General features: G+C 40.3%; 1 protein-coding gene and 1 long non-coding RNA gene across 3 annotated transcripts in view; one reads left to right on the forward strand and one right to left on the reverse strand.

Annotated features, from left to right (window-relative positions):
- Positions 1–3,953: 3,953 nt before the first annotated feature.
- LOC145341958 (uncharacterized) lies at positions 3,954–5,958 on the reverse strand. The gene is made up of 2 exons (XR_013886474.1): positions 4,695–5,958; positions 3,954–4,467 (listed from the first exon to the last, which is right to left on the reverse strand). It is a non-coding gene; the product is annotated as an uncharacterized LOC145341958 (long non-coding RNA).
- The window catches only part of ctcf (CCCTC-binding factor (zinc finger protein)), a 53,916-nt gene continuing 39,415 nt past the window's right edge, over positions 4,375–18,875 (forward strand). For both annotated transcript variants that reach the window (XM_080187059.1, XM_080187060.1), the window contains exons 1-3: positions 4,375–4,490; positions 10,214–10,978; positions 13,844–14,014. In XM_080187059.1, coding sequence (XP_080043185.1) covers positions 10,219–10,978; positions 13,844–14,014 — 931 coding nt within the window. In that variant the 5' untranslated portion in view covers positions 4,375–4,490; positions 10,214–10,218. The remainder of the gene's footprint in view (positions 4,491–10,213; positions 10,979–13,843; positions 14,015–18,875) is intronic.

Below are 18,875 nucleotides of genomic sequence, written 5' to 3' on the forward strand. Positions count from 1 at the left end.
AAGCTTGTGAGTTTATTATCAAATAAATCGGTTGGACTTAAACCTGGTGTTGTCAGACTTCTTACTATCTGTCACAACCAGTCTGCACATAACCAAAATATCAGGAACCACTTTGCAACCAACTAATAGGCAGACAGGCCGAGTTTTTGATGCAAATGTAAAGGAGTGACACACTTAACAGACTCTCCAAGGACTACAGCTATAACTTAAATACAGCTTAATTCAGATGGTTTCACTTACTTCTTGGTTAGCAGGAGAGACCAATGGTGTAATTTATCGTAATGATCCCAACACACAACCTGTGAAACAGGTTTTAGGTGACAAGTTTTAGCACTTTTCCCTATTTTACCGCCTCTAAGTAAGTATTCATATACAGATTATTTATGAAAATAACATAATTGCAAGGTTCCACTTATTGTCAGCACACAGCAGCAAGCATAGCGTTTATTTAACTTTGAATATTGAGTAAAAACACAGGTGGTCCACTTTAGTAGGAATAATGGTAGGAAGGACTGTTACTTACGTGGCTAAAAACTGCAGCAGGCGACGGTGCAGAGGGACCTCGGGGTCCTTGTGCATGAGTCGCAAAAACCCAGCTTGCAGGTGCAGCAGGTGGTCAGGAAGGCGAATGGGATGCTGGCCTTCATAGCGAGGGGGATTGAATATAAAAGTAGGGAGGTCTTGCTGCAGCTGTATAGGGCATTGGTGAGGCCGCAGCTGGAGTACTGTGTGCAGTTTTGGGCGCCGCACCTGCGCAAGGATATTTTGGCCCTGGAGGGAGTGCAGAGGAGGTTTACTAGGCTGATACCGGAGTTGAGGGGATTGAGTTATGAGGAGAGGCTGAATAAACTAGGCTTGTACTCGTTAGAGTTTAGAAGAATGAGGGGAGATCTCATTGAGACGTATAAGATGATGAATGGGATGGATAGGATAGAGGTGGAGAGACTCTTCCCGCTCAAAAAAGACAGTAGGACTAGGGGGCACAGCCTCAAGATAAAGGGGGGGGGGGGTGTTTAGAACGGAGTTGAGGAGGAACTTCTTCACTCAAAGGGTGGTGAATCTCTGGAATTCTCTGCCCGTTGAAGTGGTGGAGGCTGCCTCGCTAAATATTTTTAAGAAGCGGGTTGATGGGTTCTTGATAAGAGAGGGGATTAAGGGTTATGGGGAGAGGGCGGGAAAGTGGAACTGAGCCACGACAAATCAGCCATGATCTTATTGAATGGCGGGGCAGGCTCGAAGGGCTAGATGGCCTACTCCTGCTCCTATTTCTTATGTTCTTATGTTCTTATGACATTTAAAGAGGGGCTATCTTTCTTCAAACATTTCCTCAGCAATACTACTTATCAATGAGAATTGAGTTGCTTCACCAATAAAAAGTTTGGGGAAATAATACAAGGTAACCCGCCACCCCCAAGTCATGCCTAAGTGTAAGAATGTGGATATTTGAACCATAGAACCCTACAGTCCAGAAAGAGGCCCTTTGGCCCATTGACCACAATCCCACCCAGGCCAGACCTCCATATCCCTACATATTTTATCCGCTAATCCCTCTAACCTATGCATCTCAGGACACTAAGGGGCAATTTACCATGGCCAATCAACCTAACCCACACATTTTTGGACTGTGGGAGGAAACCGGAGCACCCACACAGACATGAGGAGAATGTGCAAACTCCACACAGACAGTGACTCGAGCTAGGAATTGAACCCAGGTCCCTGGAGCTGTGAAGCAGTAGTGCTAACCACTGTGCTACCACGCCGCTCAAAAGAAGGAGCTTTGCATTGGCCAGGAACTGAACTCAAGCCTCTCGCGTGGATGGGGTAAAGAGTAAATCGGACTGGTTCTGATAGACTGCCGCTATTCACTGTGAAGGCTTGTGCATGAATGATGACAACTTGAGTAAAGAAATAGCTGGTGATATGCCTGTGGAAATGTCCCCCAGCAAGGTTCCAAACATCTTCTGGAGAAAGATAGGAAAAATACCGATGTAGAAAAATAACTAAAAAATTATTGCACCATTAAACTTATTACAGTGAGGTCCATAATGAAAGCTCTTCCATATTCAGCTTTTTTTAAGCCGATTAATTTGTTTGTTTCAATTTCAGCTGGGTTTATGCATATTTAATCTATTTTGTTTTGAATTTTCTTCCATCCTAGCTTGAAGGTTTGGACTCGTGCTATGATTTAACTTTAGTAACCAAGTTTCACAAGTGTATTGCCCAAGAACTCCATATTCATACAAGTTTAGTCAGTGAAATTGGTATTCTGCTCATTCTTGAAGCACATCACAGCCAGCTTATTAATATGATCTTTCCAGGAAAGGTGATGGAACAGCAATTGTGAAAGTGAACCCACCCAATCTTTCCTTTCTTAGTCAACATTTGTAATGAATGGTATCCTAGCTGAGATCAACTAAAAGCACAAGTCAAAGTCTTCCTGATCTGTATGTTCTACCACTTTACTGGAGATTAAACAATAACTGGAGCTTAAACAATAACTGGAGCTATCTTCAAATTCTCTCTGATGTAAGTGATGTCTACAACCAGATATAATTTCCAAACCTGAAATTACTAAAATAATTGTTGGAATGCATAGTGGCGTTCCACACCTTTTTAATCTTGACAAATAATGAGGAGGCAGGTTCTAAAACTACTCAAGTAAAATGAAATGTGTAAAAAAATTTATATAATGGAAGCACTGGTTGGATTGACATTGTTGAGTGTCCAGTAACTACAGAGCCATCATCTTAAGAGACTTCAAAGAATGAGATTTATTAAATAAAGAGGGCAGATTTTAACTACATTTAAGGATATACAAATAGTCACTGAGGGGAAAATCCATCTATCAGATGATCACTATCATTCAGCATGTATCAAAATAAAGATATACATTCATTCAGGAATGTCTTGCATTTCCAGGAATTAAAGATTAATTTATTGGACACTATTGCAAATGACACAGGAGAAAATCATAGAGGCATTAAAAGAAACTATTTCAGTTTCTTTGAGCACTTCATCATAGAATGGTATAACAGAGACATTTACTGTACTTTTGTGGGCTCTTTGATAGATCTATTCACTTTGTCCCACTCTGCTGCTCATTCCCCATAGCCCTGCCAATTTCTCCTCTTCAACTTTTCATCCAACTTCCTCTTAAAAGTCGTAAAGCAAAATCTATTGCTGTTGAATCTTCTTCCACTGATTTTTCAGCCAGTCCATTCCAAATCATAACAACTTGCTACATGTAAAATTGACTCCTATTTCACCCTTGCTTTTTTCACCAATTGTCTTAAACCTGTGTCCTTTAGTTATTAACCATTTGGCCATTGGCAACAGTTTTTCTTTATTTACATTCTCAAAACTCTTCACAATTTAAAATATCCTTTTAATTTTCTCTGCTCCAAGAAGAACACCCTCAGTTTCTAGAGTCTTTCCAGGCGTCTGCCATCCATGGTACCATTCAAGCAAATCTCCATTACACCTTCTCTATGTCCTTAACATCCTTCCAAAACTTTGGTGTTCATTGCTGGATGTATTATTACAAGCAATTTGTCAAAGTATAGCATAAGTTCTTTGCTTTTATAATCTATGCTTCAGTTTATAAAATGTATGGTCCTATGTTTTTAAATAATTTCTCAACTTATCCTGCTACCTTCAATGTCTATGTACCTGCACCTCAAAATTATACCATGCAAATTACATTGCCATTCAGCAATCTTCTTACTAAAAGGCTTCACATATTATTCAATTTAATCTACAATGAGTCTGATCGTTTCTTCAGTTTATTTATTTTTATTATAATATTGAGGTTGGGAATAAAAGATTTTGTCAACTAAGATGTGGGGGCAGTTGGAGGTGACGAAATCGCCAGGAACATGTCCAGCCAGATTTAGCGACTCAAATAAATGTTTTGGGATAAGGATCCCTCACAGTACCTCAGTCCAAAGATGATCTCTTTTCAATGCCGATTGACTTTATTTTTGGATTTCCAACAATTGACTTTAATTTCGGAACAGCAATTTGTTTCACCCACACATTAAAATAAGTTACACACACGACAGCATTAATGAGACAACCTGATAAGTCTGCTGCAGCAACTTCGGTAGGGAATCCACGACCTTGTAATTGCTGAATCATGCCGAAGGAGGCGCCATATTGTTCACTGCAGACGTCATGTCCGTGTGGGCTCTTGCCCCGGCCTGCAAGCTCTCCTTTCCGTTGGCGACCGTTTAAACCGTTTCTTTTCGAAAAGAAAAATTCGCGCGTTTTCTGCCCTCCACCCACAGTGCCTCGCGCACGTCCCCACAGTTGTGGCGCTGCCGAGCATGCGCAGTCAGGGTGGGTGCCGCCATTTTCTCTTCCCTACTCTAATGGGAACGTTTTAACCGATTGGCGCCGCGCTTTCAGGGTGTTTCGGGCAGCCGGGCACCTCACGCGGGCATCGGGAGGCACCGAAAGGGACTTTTCCTGCAAGAAAAGACGGTGAAAATGTAAGTGAGAGCGGTTAGAGGGGCCAAATGCAGGTCCTTTGTGCCGCCTCTAGGTGTCACGATGGGGCTTGTCGGCGCTGGGTGTGTTTGTCTCCCTCTATCGTTATATTCAGACAGAAAAAAAATACTCGGGGAAAAAAAACTTGCAATCCTGCAAGTAAAGAAAACCCCTGAAACCGCTGTCCCCCCAAAAATAAAATTCACCTCGCCATCCGAGGGCTCGCTGGGGGAGGGGCGGCCCGGCGGCTCTTTGCTCCCCGGGGCTAGTTCCTGGCGTGCAGGAGGCGAGGCCGGGCCTTTCCTCTTTGTTCGCGGCTCAGCTCCCCCGGCTGCAGCCGCTCCAAGCAGCGCCTTCCCCCTGTGTCTCCCTCTCTCTTGTCTATCGCAAGGGCCCGCTCGGTGGCAGTAAATTGCAAAGAGCTCCCTCTATAACCGGGCTGATCGCATTCGGCAGGACAAAGTGGCGGGTTATTTCTAACGGGAGATGGTCCGGGGGGGGTGGTAGAGGGCTGGAAAGATATCTCTCTCGCCCTCCCCATCCCGTCGCCATTTTAAGCAAACCGGACACATTTTTAATGAAGCTTTGCAATCTTAATCCAGCAGGCAGTGGCAACCGATTCGACCGCAGGATTCCCCACTCCCCCTTTTCCCTCCTTCCCCCCTCGCCCTTATAAACTATCTTTCGCAAAACTTTGGAGTTCTAAAACGAATCAGACCAGACAAGCGACTCCATTATTTGCAAATGCAATCTGTCAAGTGCCTTTGAAAAGGAAGTAGCATGTAGAATGTGGCCCTGACTCTGTCGCCTCGGTATTAAGCCTAACCTAAGCAAATTTGCTGTAATGCAACCCAGTGTTTCAGTAAAAAAAAAGTAATGTTGAAGGCTTGTGAATATTTTACTATAATAAAAATTCCAGTAAGCTGTCATCGTGTAGAGATCGTTCCACATTTTAAATGCATCTACGGCCGAGTCTGGCAGACAAAACTATTTTGCGATTAGCTGAAGCTCGCATTTACTTTAAATATTTTTGTCTTCCAACTATTACAAATATAAAAGTCAAATTCAATTCTTGAGATCAAACTTGTCTTCATTTCTCTCAGTTAGAAAAATACCACTAATTTGAGAGTAGAAAAACAGGCACTGTTGTGCTGCCAGCGAACTTTTATAACTCTTTAAGGTGACTTTTTTATGACTGGAGTAGATACTCCGCCACTTTGGAGGGGAGGGGGGTGGAATTATAGTGGTGAGTATTGGTAGAATGTGCTGACTATATTAGCGTTTTTAGTGCACAGCCCTGCCTTGAGAAACAAACGCTACTGAAGATGATCTGGGTCGTTGTTTTGGAGCTGCTCAACACGTATCTTGATATGTTTGTAAAACTAAAAGTGCAGTTTGACTGTCAACTGGAAATGAGCAAAATATCATTTCTGGAACTGTTTACTTGTCAAATTTACAATGTTGTAATATACCTTATTAAAGTTTGGACAATATAAGTGAGGTAACATGTTCATCTATTAGTTGTGTGACCTGATGTTGCCTGCAGGTTTAGTACAACATCTATCTTTATGTATTTTGGACTGGGGTTGAGGAAATTCTGCAACCGTTTGTAAATTTTGAAAAATTTATTTGCCTTTTTTTGTTTGGACTTTGAAGAAAATTGGGAGTATTCCAAATCTGTATGATTAAAATCTCCTTCCACGTCAGCTGAACACACTGATTTAATGATAATCCAGGTGTCATACATCTGAAGCAACTACCTATATGCAAAATTAGGTCAGGCTTTTGATGGCCAAGGAAACAGAGTTAATGTATTTTCCCCAATTTCATGATGCTTGAATTTTAAAGAAAAATATCTTAAATAATGGACAGATACCTTGGCAGGATTGTAAAGCTGTAATCACATGCATGAGGACAGGCTATGCTGAGATGACAATCTGTATTCATGGGAGGGTGCCTACATGAAGTGACTTATGTGCTCATTAAAGTGAGGCATATTGATGCTTAAGAAAGGAATACTTTTTCTCATTGGTCACAGAATCCAGGCCAGATACAATGCAAGTTTTATTTTACAATACCAAGGAGTTTATCTTAACTCAGATGTCACATAATATTTTTGTACTACACCATCGTGCATTTTACATGTTCATTCTTGATTGAATATTGCCAATTTGTTCAAATAATAAGTTGAGTCTCTTACATAAGACTCGCATGGATCTGTTTCACAAGAACTGATGAGTATGATCCATGGTTAGATTTCAATCCTGGTGGCAGAGCTGTAAAAGCAGGCTGCTAATCAGTTCTGCCACTCTTTGTTACTCTTTAATAAATACATGTGGAAAGTTAATGTCATGACTGAATAATGGCTTTGTGCAAGTGAAGAACAGTTGGTATGATATGAAATGGCAGGTTACAGTGAAATTGCTGACTAGTTATTGAGGCATAATATACTTAAACCTCCAGGGTAGCTGAGTTTACGTTTTGTGATTGAATTCCTAAAACATGATATAGTGGCCTGGAATAGACAGGTAAGTGAATTTGCTTCAGTAAATTTTTGATTTCAGTGAGCTCTAGTCTTACAAGAGAACAAAAGTGGCCTGGAATAGACAGGTAAGTGAATTTGCTTCAGTAAATTTTTGATTTCAGTGAGCTCTAGTCTTACAAGAGAACAAAATTATTTCAAAACCGTCTTCAGATATGGTTGGCTGAAACTAAACTTTCAGCATGTGCGTGAAAGACTTGAATGATGAGCTATATTGTCAGGGGATGAGCTTAACACCAGACTGCTGTTCGCATGTTGAGTGATTAATTTCATACTTGATACTAAACTCGAGGAGGAATGACCATGGGTTCACGCGGTAACTAGAATTTTAGATTTTACATATAGATTCCAACTCTGACCTGTGAAATTCTCTACTGCAGAAGGCTGTGAAGGCTAGGTCATTGAATATATTTAAGAAGGAGATATATTTCTCAACATAAAAGGAACTCGGGAGTATAGGGAGAAAACAGGGTTATGGAGTTGAGATCGAGAATCAACCATGATCATGTTGAATGGCAGAGCAGGTGTGAGGGGCCGAATGGCTTACTCTTATTTTTTATGTTTCGATTTGTGCTTGAGTTAATTGGTGGCAACTGAATTTCAATGTTCACACATTCAAAGTAAATACTTTGTATATTGGGGGAAAATAGACACCCCAAGTTCCTGGCTAAGTTTCTCCTTGAGCAGTGAACTTTCTAAAAATCATGAGACATCGAGGGATTGGTTGAGCTGTCACCAAGCATGCAAAAATATGATGAGGCTGAAACAAACAAAGTGAATAGGGAATTAGGTCAAATCCCAGAAGATGTCTTTAAGCCAGTTTGTAGCTGCACCTGCAGTATTATATGTCATTTTGGTTGCAACTTAAAAAGCAGGCAACCATTTCTTAATGGCAGAGGAGAATAATGAGACCAATTATCAATTAAAAGGATGAGCTACGAGGAGAAAATGGTTATATTCTTCGTGGGTGGGAGGGGTGGTTGTGGAAATCAAAATTGGTAAGCAAAACAAAAAAAGGAGACTGTCAAAAAAGAGGTGGTTCAAGATTAGAATGGATACATTCCCATGGGGGGGGAAAGGAAGGGCATCCAAAATGCCTGGGTGACTTGAGAGATTTGGAGTTGTGAAACAGAAATGAGACTTTTAACAAAATAAGTTTTAAAAGAACTAAAGAGAGTCAGTGATTGGGGCAGAGAGCAAGGATTTTTGACTAACATGAAAGGGAACCGAAAATATTTTTATGAGCACATGAATAGTAAAATAGTAGTCAACGGTAGATGAGCTAATTAGGGAACATGAAGGAGTTCCTCTTGTGGAGAAGGGGCATTGGGCTAAAGTATTAAATGGGCTTCACTAGAGAACAGAATGCTGTGGAAGAGACAATAGTGACATTGGATAGGACTAAATTAGGTAAAGGGTTTGCAGTATTCGAAGTAGAAAAGTTATCTGGTCCAGGAGGGATCCATGCTAGGTTATAGTGAAAAGGGTAGAAATAGGGGCTCTAGCCACAATCTTCCAATTCTCCTTGGATACAAAGGTGGTGTATTGCAGATGTATTAACCATGTCCTTGTGAAAAAAGGGGGCACGTACAGGCTAATCTACCTAAATCTCAGGACAAAATGCATTGGCTTTGGAAAATTAAATGCAGATAACAGCACAAATTTGTTAACAGCAAATTGTGTTTGACGTGCTCAAAGATTTTAGTAGGAAGATTGGAGAAGCAATGTGAAATTATTAGGGGCGCAGGAACAGAGACACCTAGGGCTTTATTTACACAAATATTTGAAGGTGGTAGGACAATTTGAGAATGCTGGGATCCTTGGCTTCACTAATAGCTGCATAGAACGTAATAGCAAGAAAATTAAGCTAAACCTTTATGAAACAGTAGTGAAGCTTCCACTGCAGTGTTCAGTTTTGAACACCACACTTTAAGAAGGAGGCAGGACACTTGGAGAAGCGCAAAAGAAATTTGCTCGAATGATACTGGTGATGAGGGACTTCACCTATGTGTAGAGACTTGACAAAGTTGTAGTACTCAGATCAAAGCAGGTTAAAAAGAGTTTCAAAATCATGAAGTAAGTAAACAAGGATAGCATTTTTTCTAAAGTCTAGAATTAAGCACTGAACAATGCGCAAAGGTTTGGGGCAGCTGCCACAAAGGCACAGCGGGAAAGACCATGGTCTTGAGGCCTTTCAACTATACGCATCAAGGGGCAGTATGTTTGACATCTAAGGAACATTGGAATTATTAACTCTAATTGTAAATGCAGTGAGTAATAATATTGGAAGAAACATTAATTTTGCATTTTTAAACATTTTTTGAATGAAGTATAGTTGGGAAGGGGGTGGATTAGAAGGTGACTCGAATCAATTTTGTGTGAGCTCTTATTTCTGACTAATAAATAAACTTCGTGATTTAGAATGGCCAAAGAGTGGTGGTAGGAGATTCAACCGTGGCTTTCAGAAGGGAAGTGTAGTAAGTGACTGGGCCGTAGGTAACAGCAGGGGACTAGTATGAGGGGCTAGATGGCCTACTCCTGCTCCTATTTCTTATGTTCTTAGTACTAATGGGATAGCTTTCCCAAAGAACCATTGCAGGTACATGTCAATTTCCTATGTTGTCTCATTCTATAATTGAATATTTATTACTGAAAACAACATAAACGATCTGTTGTAAACTTTGTAATTTCCAGGCTTTGTGTCTCTAATCCAGCTAGATGGGCCATTGTACAAGATCTTTGTTAATCTTGAATTTAGTTTTTAAAAATTGTTTTCATTAAGTTATTCATTTAAAACAAAATTGTCCCATTTCTTTTCTCCCTCCTTTTCTATTTTTGTGTCAGTTATGATTCCTTTTAAGATGACAAGTTGCCAAATATTTGATTTCACCCTGTCACATTCTGTTTCCTTCCAAAATAGGGAAATGCAACTGTTACAAACACTATGATACTACTTTTGTTTTTGATTAGAAGTACTATGCCTAATATCAGATGACAGAAACATCCAGGAAAGTTTATTGGTAACGTGCTTTTTCTTTAATGCAATTTTACTGCCTGAGTTGAAAAGCAATCCAGGAACTTGTTTTTGGTGATACTCAGAGTGAAAAGGTATCTGGTTATGAATAATGTAATCCTGATTTGTAAATGGTCATTACAGTTAATGGTTTTCTGCTTAAATTTCAGTTGCCATGGCGACTGAGTCAGATAATGTGGCTGTGGAGGAGTCGGAAATGTTTACGAAGGTCAAAGAGCACAAAACTTATCAAAGACGACGAGAAAGTGGGCAACCGGATGATGCTGATGGGCAGCAGAAAGAATCAGATGGTGCTGAGGTAGCTGCACAAGAAATGAACAGCAACATGCAAGTGGTGATGATGCAACCATTGGACCCTACACTACTACAAATGAAGCAACCAATAGAGGGTGCAGCTCATGAGTCAGACACTGTAGATGACACACAGATTATCACATTGCAGGTGGTGAATATGGAAGAGCAGCCAATAAACCTTGGTGAACTGCAACTAGTGCAGGTAGCCCAAAGTAGCATTGATGAACTGCAAGGAAACTATGAGAATGAAGCTCCCAAAGATGAACTTCAGGAAGGGGATCCTGTAATCTGTCACACCCTTCCACTGCCAGAAGGTTTTCAAGTTGTGAAAGTAGGTGCCAATGGTGAAGTGGAGACAGTAGAAGATGGGGCAATAGAAGTGCGGGAGGATGAGGATGCTGCTGCTGCTTGGCAGAAAGATCCTGATTATCAGCCACCAGTCAAAAAAGTCAAAAAGAAAAAGAACAAACTGCGCTACAAGGTGGATGATTCCAAAGATGTTGACTTGTCTGTATATGATTTTGAAGAGGAGCAACAGGAAGGTTTACTTTCAGAAGTTAATGTAGAGAAGGCAGTTGGTACCATGAAGCCTCCAAAACCAATGAAGATTAAAAAGAAAGGTATAGTAACTTCAGTATTTTACTCAAATCTTAATGAATTAAACTCATAGATGACAAAGCCCAGAAAGTGCTTAAAATTAACAAAACTTTAATGGTCACTTTTTTAGTTATGTTGTTTATGTAATATTTCAGTAGAAGATGAATGGAATCCTCTTCCCTCTCTCATTTTTCCTGTCTCAATGACATCACACTTTCTCCTGAAAGCAGTGTTTCATGTTTTGGTATGGTTGCATGTGTGGCTGCCAGTATATTGCTAAGTGACTTGTGTTGTGTGAACCTGAAGAGTAAGGAGAGGCTATTTGACCATTGCATCTCAAACCAGTCTTGACTCATTTGCTGAAGGAAACTTTGAATGAAAAGCTTCCTATTCCTCAGCTATAAAGATTGAGAATAAAATTCTGCATCATGGTTTACCTTTTCAGGTACCAAGTTGAGTAAGCGGGGATAGTGATCAGACTATGCCAAGCAGCTACTTTTTCCCTCCTTCCTTTCATACCGTTGCTTGTTTTGCATATATAACCATCACTTCACTTCAAAGTAGTTTATTACCGAGTATGAAGCGATATATAAAAATTCATCTTTCTTTCAGTCAGGTGAATTGTTATGACATCCTTGCCTTGGTGAGATTGGTGGTATGACACAGCAGGGTCCATATAGTGGCATATAACTGTTTAGAACTACACAGCTTAAGTTGAGCCATGAATCTTGTATTTAAATAGTAACCTTCATGCAAATCATCTTTCCTCCAAATAAGCTTGACACAATATTTCCTATCTCATTAGCCTCTTTTTTCTGAAACCTCGTCCCCTCGATCTTAATTGCAGTTGACTGTGGTGCTAGATGATTCAAAAGCATTGAATTGTCTTGTGTCTTCGATAATTCAACCTTGTAGTGGCCTGAATGAGCAGTTCAGAAATGGAAGTCAGAATATGACAGATCTGTTGATAGATCACCAACTTGTTGTTTCAGGGAGCATGCCCCTGCATAAATAAATGATCTTGCTTGTTGACAATGCTTGTGCTAGTTGATAAAACTGGGAAAAGCCCAACCCTGCAACAGTACTTTTAATGTGTATTGATGGATAGAGAAAAGCTTACAAGAGGAGACTATCATTTTCCCTTCATCTGTTGGAAATGTGATGGAATCTAGCATGCCTTTTTTTTAAAGCCCTACAGTAAAATAAGTGTTACAGACAGGTGTTGCTCAAATTTGGTTTTCAAATTCAAACCATCCATTGTCGTTCTAGCAAAATGTATTACAGAAGAATACCATTAGGATTTTTTGCACAAAACTTGTTTTAAGCTGCTTTACCCATGCAGTCTAAATATTTTGTTAATTCATAACTAAATAGTTGGGTACATAATCCAGATTTTCTTTTGATGAAAGATAAATCTGAAACAGACATGGCTGGGTTTTTTCATGGTCTTTAGGCTATGCTCTCAGACCTGCGATAAAGATAAGAGCAACCCAAAGGTGGTGCTTCAGGCAATTTTACCTCCCCACAGTAATGCTACAAAGATCAGAATCTTAATGATATAGAAATTCATGGAAATTACTACTGACAATAACAGACGAGCACATAATGTTCCTCTGTCCATTGTTTGAGCCTAGGCTTAAATCTGGCAGAATAACAGCTGAATTGTTCAAATATCCGTTAATGCCAATAGCAATAAGTAATATGAATAAATAATAGATTTAACTCTTTTAGACTGTTAGCTGTTTTGATGGAGAGAACTACAAATTAATGTGTTCTCCATGTTTTTGTAACCAATTTCCAATGGATCATAGAATTTTCATCTTGTTTCCTGGGTGACTTATTTTCCTGTGAGAGACCGTTATTAACCTTTGCTTTTACAAATGTCTTTTTGTATTGAGTTCCACTGTGGAGTAAGGAAATATACAGTTATGTGTAAATTCAGTGTGCTATAAAATGTTGTGCCCTACTTGTTGAGGAATACAATTCCAATTTGATGTTACAAACATTAATCATTGTCACACGTTTTAGTCACATATATTCTTGGTTTCTTTGGTATCATCCACTGCCCCTTTTAACCAGGAGATTGTTGTGCTGAAAATAGAAATTACCTGAGATGGATGACTAGGCTAGAGAATCTATAATCATAATGCTAGCAATAGATTGATACAAGGTAAACTTGGCTGATACTTCTGTGATTCATTTTCTCTTACAACATGAAGTTAGTTTCTGTTACCATGCAGGAACTGACAGCAGGTAGTTTACAGGAGTCCTTTTAAGGTACAATTTGTTGCTTGTGTTATTTTTAATAATGTTTACCCATAAAGAAGTTCCTACTTAATTTTTCTTTGGTAAACTACTTGACTGAAGTAGGATTTCCTCTCCCCTTAATTTGGAACCTTGATTTATATATTTGCTGTTTATTATATTTATTCTGATAACCTATAATTTTATGCAGTGTTCCAATTTGTGAATCATTTACAAATTACTATTTCTGATTTGACATTATTAAGCCTGGTCACAGAGTCAAAAGAATTGTATATTTTGAAATATAAAGTATTGTTTTAAACTTGATGCGGATTCATTTGCTGTGCTCCAAGTTCACTAGGTTTTGGGGTAGGTACCTGGCAATTTCTTTCCTAAATAGGGGCGAACAAGAGAATGAGAAAGTTAGATTATACAAAGCCAGTTGCAAATGATTAGATTTCTATGTTCATTCTCTCTCTCTCTTTCTCTCTCTCTCTCTCTCTCTCTCGTATAAAATTGAAGTTTGGCGGGGGGGAGCATGAATAGTATCTTCTATCTGTGTACCAATTTTCTGTGTTTTGGGGATCACAGCATCGCTTGTAACAAAAATAGATTTTCAATTACCATGTTTGATTTTATTTTAGGAGTAAAGAAAACATTCCAGTGTGAATTGTGCAGCTATACTTGTCCCCGACGTTCTAACCTAGACCGCCACATGAAAAGCCACACTGATGAGCGACCGCATAAGTGTCATCTTTGTGGGAGAGCTTTTCGAACAGTTACGCTTCTGAGAAACCATCTCAACACACACACAGGTAACAAAAACAAATGCTTCAATTGAATATATGGTAGTCAGGATTTTTTTTTAAAGTTGAAATGTCAAATACTACTTTGCTGTGTTCTGAATGCAATATTATAACATTTCCCAGAAAATTAGAAGACATAAAGTGATTGTCAGATTTATCTTTTGTCCATTAGCAGCAAAGGTTACGTTCAGTTCTTGCCACCAAAACATGTTCTATTCTAGTACTCATTTAGTACTAATCAATATTTATGCATTTTCGTGCACAGGCAGAAATTGAAAAATCATTGAGCTTTCAACTTGTGTGGGCAGACCACACCTGCTGCCTGCCCAGTGACACCAACAAGAACCAATTTTTGTGGAGGGGCCTTATTAACGTAGCAGTGAGATTCCCAAACTTTGAGAGTGTGCATAGGAGATTCTCTGCAGAGCCGAGATGATGTGAGTTTTCTTGGGTGAGATAAAGATCCAAGAGCTATTTCTGTCAGGCTAAAAAGTGCAGCTATGCTTTTTCAAATTAATTCATGGAATGTGGGTGTCGCTGGCTGGGTCAGCATTATTGCCCGTCCTGAATTGCCCTTATGCCATTTCAAGAGCTTTTTTAATGGTCTGGCCTATGCGACTCCAGACCCATAGCAATGTGATTGACTCTTAAATGCCCTTAGGATTTGACTTAAAATACTGGCCCAGCCAACGATGCCTACATTGCATGAATGAACATATAAAAATAATGTGGGCCAGATCAGGTAAGGATGGCAGATTTGCTTTCCTAAAGGAAATTAGTGAACCAGTTGGCTTTTTTACGACCTTTGACAATGTTTTCACTGTCATCGGTAGACTTTTAATTTCAGATTTATTTTATTGAATAGAAATTTCACCATTTGCCTTGGTGGAATTCAAACACGAGTCTTAAGTGCATTACCCTGGGTCTCTGGATTACTAATTCTGACCATCCCTGCGTCATCACTTTTTCTTTTCTCCCACTTCACTAAAATCACTTGCTAATTCCATTTTTAAAATGGCCACACTACATCAGCTGTGCTAAGTTTTATGTAGCGCATTCTGCCCAGTACGGTGGTATGATGGTTAGCGCTGCTGCCCCATAGTACCGGGGACCTGGGTTTGATTCCAGGCTCAGGTGATTGTTTATATGGAGTTTGCATGTTTTCCTAATGTTGCATGGGTTTCCTCTTGCAGTCCGAAGATGTGCAGGTTAGGTGCGTTGGACATGCTAAGTTACCCTAGTGTCCAAAGATGTGTAGGTTAGGGGGAATTAATAGGATAAATGTGTGGATTACGGGTTGGGCCTGAGTAAGATGCTCTTTCAGACAGCCAATGGGCTAAATGGCCTCCTAAGATGTAGGGATTCTATGTGAAGGGAAACCTCAAAATTGCATCTGGATGCTATGTACATCACACATCCAATTTGATGGGCTTGCTGCATTTAATATACAAAAGTTCCCACTAAATTGTGGTGGCCTGATCACGTGGGAAAAGGGAAATTAGCTTTGTCACTGCTATGTATCTGCCTGGCAGAAGAAATGAAAATTAGCTTCAGTGTGGCAATGTGTAAATAAAGAATTTCAATATATCTTCTGTGTTAATTCAAAACAAAACATAATTTCTAAAAGTGGTTGTAAAGATTAAGAATTTGCATAGAGGTCAAAAGGAAAGGCCGCATCAGGACAGCGAATATGAAGTAAAAACATTCAAAGCTGTTGAGACAAACAGATGCTGACAATGCCACCTATTGGTTGGAGCCTATTGTAACAACTCATTGATGACAGACATGAAGAATACTCATGAAAGTTGACAGTAAAGCACACCTAAGATTGTGACAATTGGAAATGATCAAAAAGTGTCAGCATTTTAAATTTTAATGTAGATTGTATCAGTTCAATTGTCCACTTTTTCAGTTTCAAAGGATAGCAAGAGTTTTTATAAATATATAAAAAGGAAGAGGCTGGCTAGGGTGAACGTTGGTCCTTTAGAGGACGAGAAAGGGGACCTAGTGGTAGGGGATGGGGATATGGCTAAGGTATTGAATAACTTTTTTGTTTCTGTCTTCACGGAGGAGGACGTGAATAATTTGCCGGGTGTTAGTGATGGAAAGGTGGTAGGACTGGAGGGTCTTAATGACATTACTGTTACTAGAGAGGCGGTGCTCGACAGACTGGAGGGGCTGATTGTGGACAAGTCGCCAGGACCGGATGGAATGCATCCGAGGGTTCTGAAAGAAATGGCGGAAGTGATAGTGGATGCCTTGGTGGTTATTTTCCAGACGTCGCTGGATTCCGGGGAAGTGCCGGAGGATTCGAAAATGGCTAATGTTACGCCGTTGTTTAAGAAGGGTGCCAGGCAAAAGGCGGGGAATTATAGGCCGGTTAGTTTAACGTCGGTTGTAGGTAAAATGTTAGAATCCGTCATTAAGGAGGAAATTGTGAGGCATCTTGAAGGGAACTGCTTGATAGAGCAGACGCAGCACGGTTTCGTTAAAGGGAAGTCGTGTCTGACAAATTTACTGGAGTTCTATGAGGATGTGTCTAGGGCGGTGGATAGAGGAAAGCCGGTGGATGTGGTCTTTCTGGATTTTCAGAAGGCGTTTGACAAAGTACCTCAAGAGGTTATTGCAGAAGGTCAAGGGACGTGGAGTTGGGGGTAGGGTGTTAGCGTGGATAGAGGATTGGTTGTCAAATAGGAGGCAGAGAGTGGGGGTTAATGGGTGCTATTCGGATTGGCGGATGGTGACTAGTGGAGTGCCCCAGGGGTCGGTGCTGGGGCCTCAGCTTTTTACCATTTATATAGATGATCTGGAGGAGGGAACCGAGTGTAGGGTGTCGAAATTTGCTGATGACACCAAGATTGGTGGAACGGCAAATTGCACGGAGGGTGTGGAGAGTCTGCAGAAGGATCTAGATAGGCTGGGCGAATGGGCCAGGAAATGGCAAATGGAATTTAATGTTGGCAAGTGTGAGGTGGTCCACTTTGGTAGGAGTAATGGTAGGAAGGACTATTACTTACGTGGCGAAAAACTGCAGCAGGCGACGGTGCAGAGGGACCTCGGGGTCCTTGTGCATGAGTCGCAAAAACCCAGCTTGCAGGTGCAGCAGGTGGTCAGGAAGGCGAATGGGATGCTGGCCTTCATAGCGAGGGGGATTGAATATAAAAGTAGGGAGGTCTTGCTGCAGCTGTATAGGGCATTGGTGAGGCCGCAGCTGGAGTACTGTGTGCAGTTTTGGGCGCCGCACCTGCGCAAAGATATTTTGGCCTTGGAGGGAGTGCAGAGGAGGTTTACTAGGCTGATACCGGAGTTGAGGGGGTTGAGCTATGAGGAGAGGCTGAATAAACTAGGCTTGTACTCGTTAGAGTTTAGAAGAATGAGGGGAGATCTCATTGAGACGTATAAGATGATGAATGGGATGGATAGGATAGAGGTGGAGAGACTCTTCCCGCTCAAAAAAGACAGTAGGACTAGGGGGCACAGCCTCAAGATAAAGGGGGGGGTGGTTTAGAACGGAGTTGAGGAGGAACTTCTTCACTCAAAGGGTGGTGAATCTCTGGAATTCTCTGCCCGTTGAAGTGGTGGAGGCTGCCTCGCTAAATATTTTTAAGACGCGGGTTGATGGGTTTTTGATAAGCGAGGGGATTAAGGGTTATGGGGAGAGGGCGGGAAAGTGGAACTGAGCAGCAACAGATCAGCCATGATCTTATTGAATGGCGGGGCAGGCTCGAAGGGCTAGATGGCCTACTCCTCCTATTTCTTATGTTCTTATGTTCTTATTTCTATTTGTGCATTTCTATGGTGCCTTTCCACAACCTGGAATCATCTGAACATACTTCAGTCACTTTTGGATTGTAATCATGAAAGAGGTAGGAGCAGGTGTAGGCCATTAAGACCTTATTGTGGCTGCAACTTCAAATTTCTAAACTGTGCTCCTTAGTTCCTCATTTCTTCCATGAGGTTAGACACCCTTTCAGCATTTACTCTGTCTAGTCCTTCAGAATCTGATACGTTACAATAAGATTACCTCTCATTCTTCCATACTACAATGACTAGAGACCTAAATTGCTCAGTGTTTCCTTACATGGCAATAGCTTAATCCCAGAAATCAGTGAAACTTCTCTACACTGCTTTCTAGATAGTACTCAAAGTGTATTCTAACCAATGCCCTGTACATTTGTTACAAGACTTCCCCACTTTTATACTCCATTCATCTTGCAATAAAGGTCAACGTTCCATTTACCTTTCTAATTATCTGTTTAATACCTTTTTATGATTCACTCAACTCCCATGCTGCAGCATGTTAGTCTCTTTCTATTTAAATGATATTCTGCTTTTCTATTCTTGCTAAAGTGAATATCACCCTCACGTTTCCTACATTATACTCTTTATCTGTCATTTTTTAGCAATGCATTTAACATATGTTTCTTTGTCCCTTGCAGACTTGTATCCTCCTCACAACTTGCTTTCCTATCTATCTTTGTCATGTCAACAAATTTGACAATAATGTAGTCTGTAGCCTCATCCAAGTCTTAAACAGTTCACTGATCACTGTGGCACAGCACCAGTAGCGGTTTGCCAATCTGAAAATTATCCATTTATCCCAACTCTATTTTCTATTAACTTAGCCTTTATGCTAATATATCATCCCCAATATCTTGTGCAGTAACCTTTTATGTAACATCTTATCAAATACCTTTTCAAATCCAAATACTCTACACCTACTGGTACCCCTGAATCCACTCTACCTGTCAAAGGACTCTTCATAATTGTCAGAAATTTCCTTTTTCAAAACCATGTTGACTACCTAATTTTATATGCTTTCCTAAATGTCTGTTAGATTCTCATTATTTCCCATTATAGATTAATGACT

The sequence above is a fragment of the Carcharhinus amblyrhynchos genome, chromosome 4, assembly GCF_965287045.1.
Source record: "Carcharhinus amblyrhynchos chromosome 4, sCarAmb.v2.hapA, whole genome shotgun sequence".
Classification (NCBI taxonomy): Eukaryota; Metazoa; Chordata; class Chondrichthyes; order Carcharhiniformes; family Carcharhinidae; genus Carcharhinus; species Carcharhinus amblyrhynchos.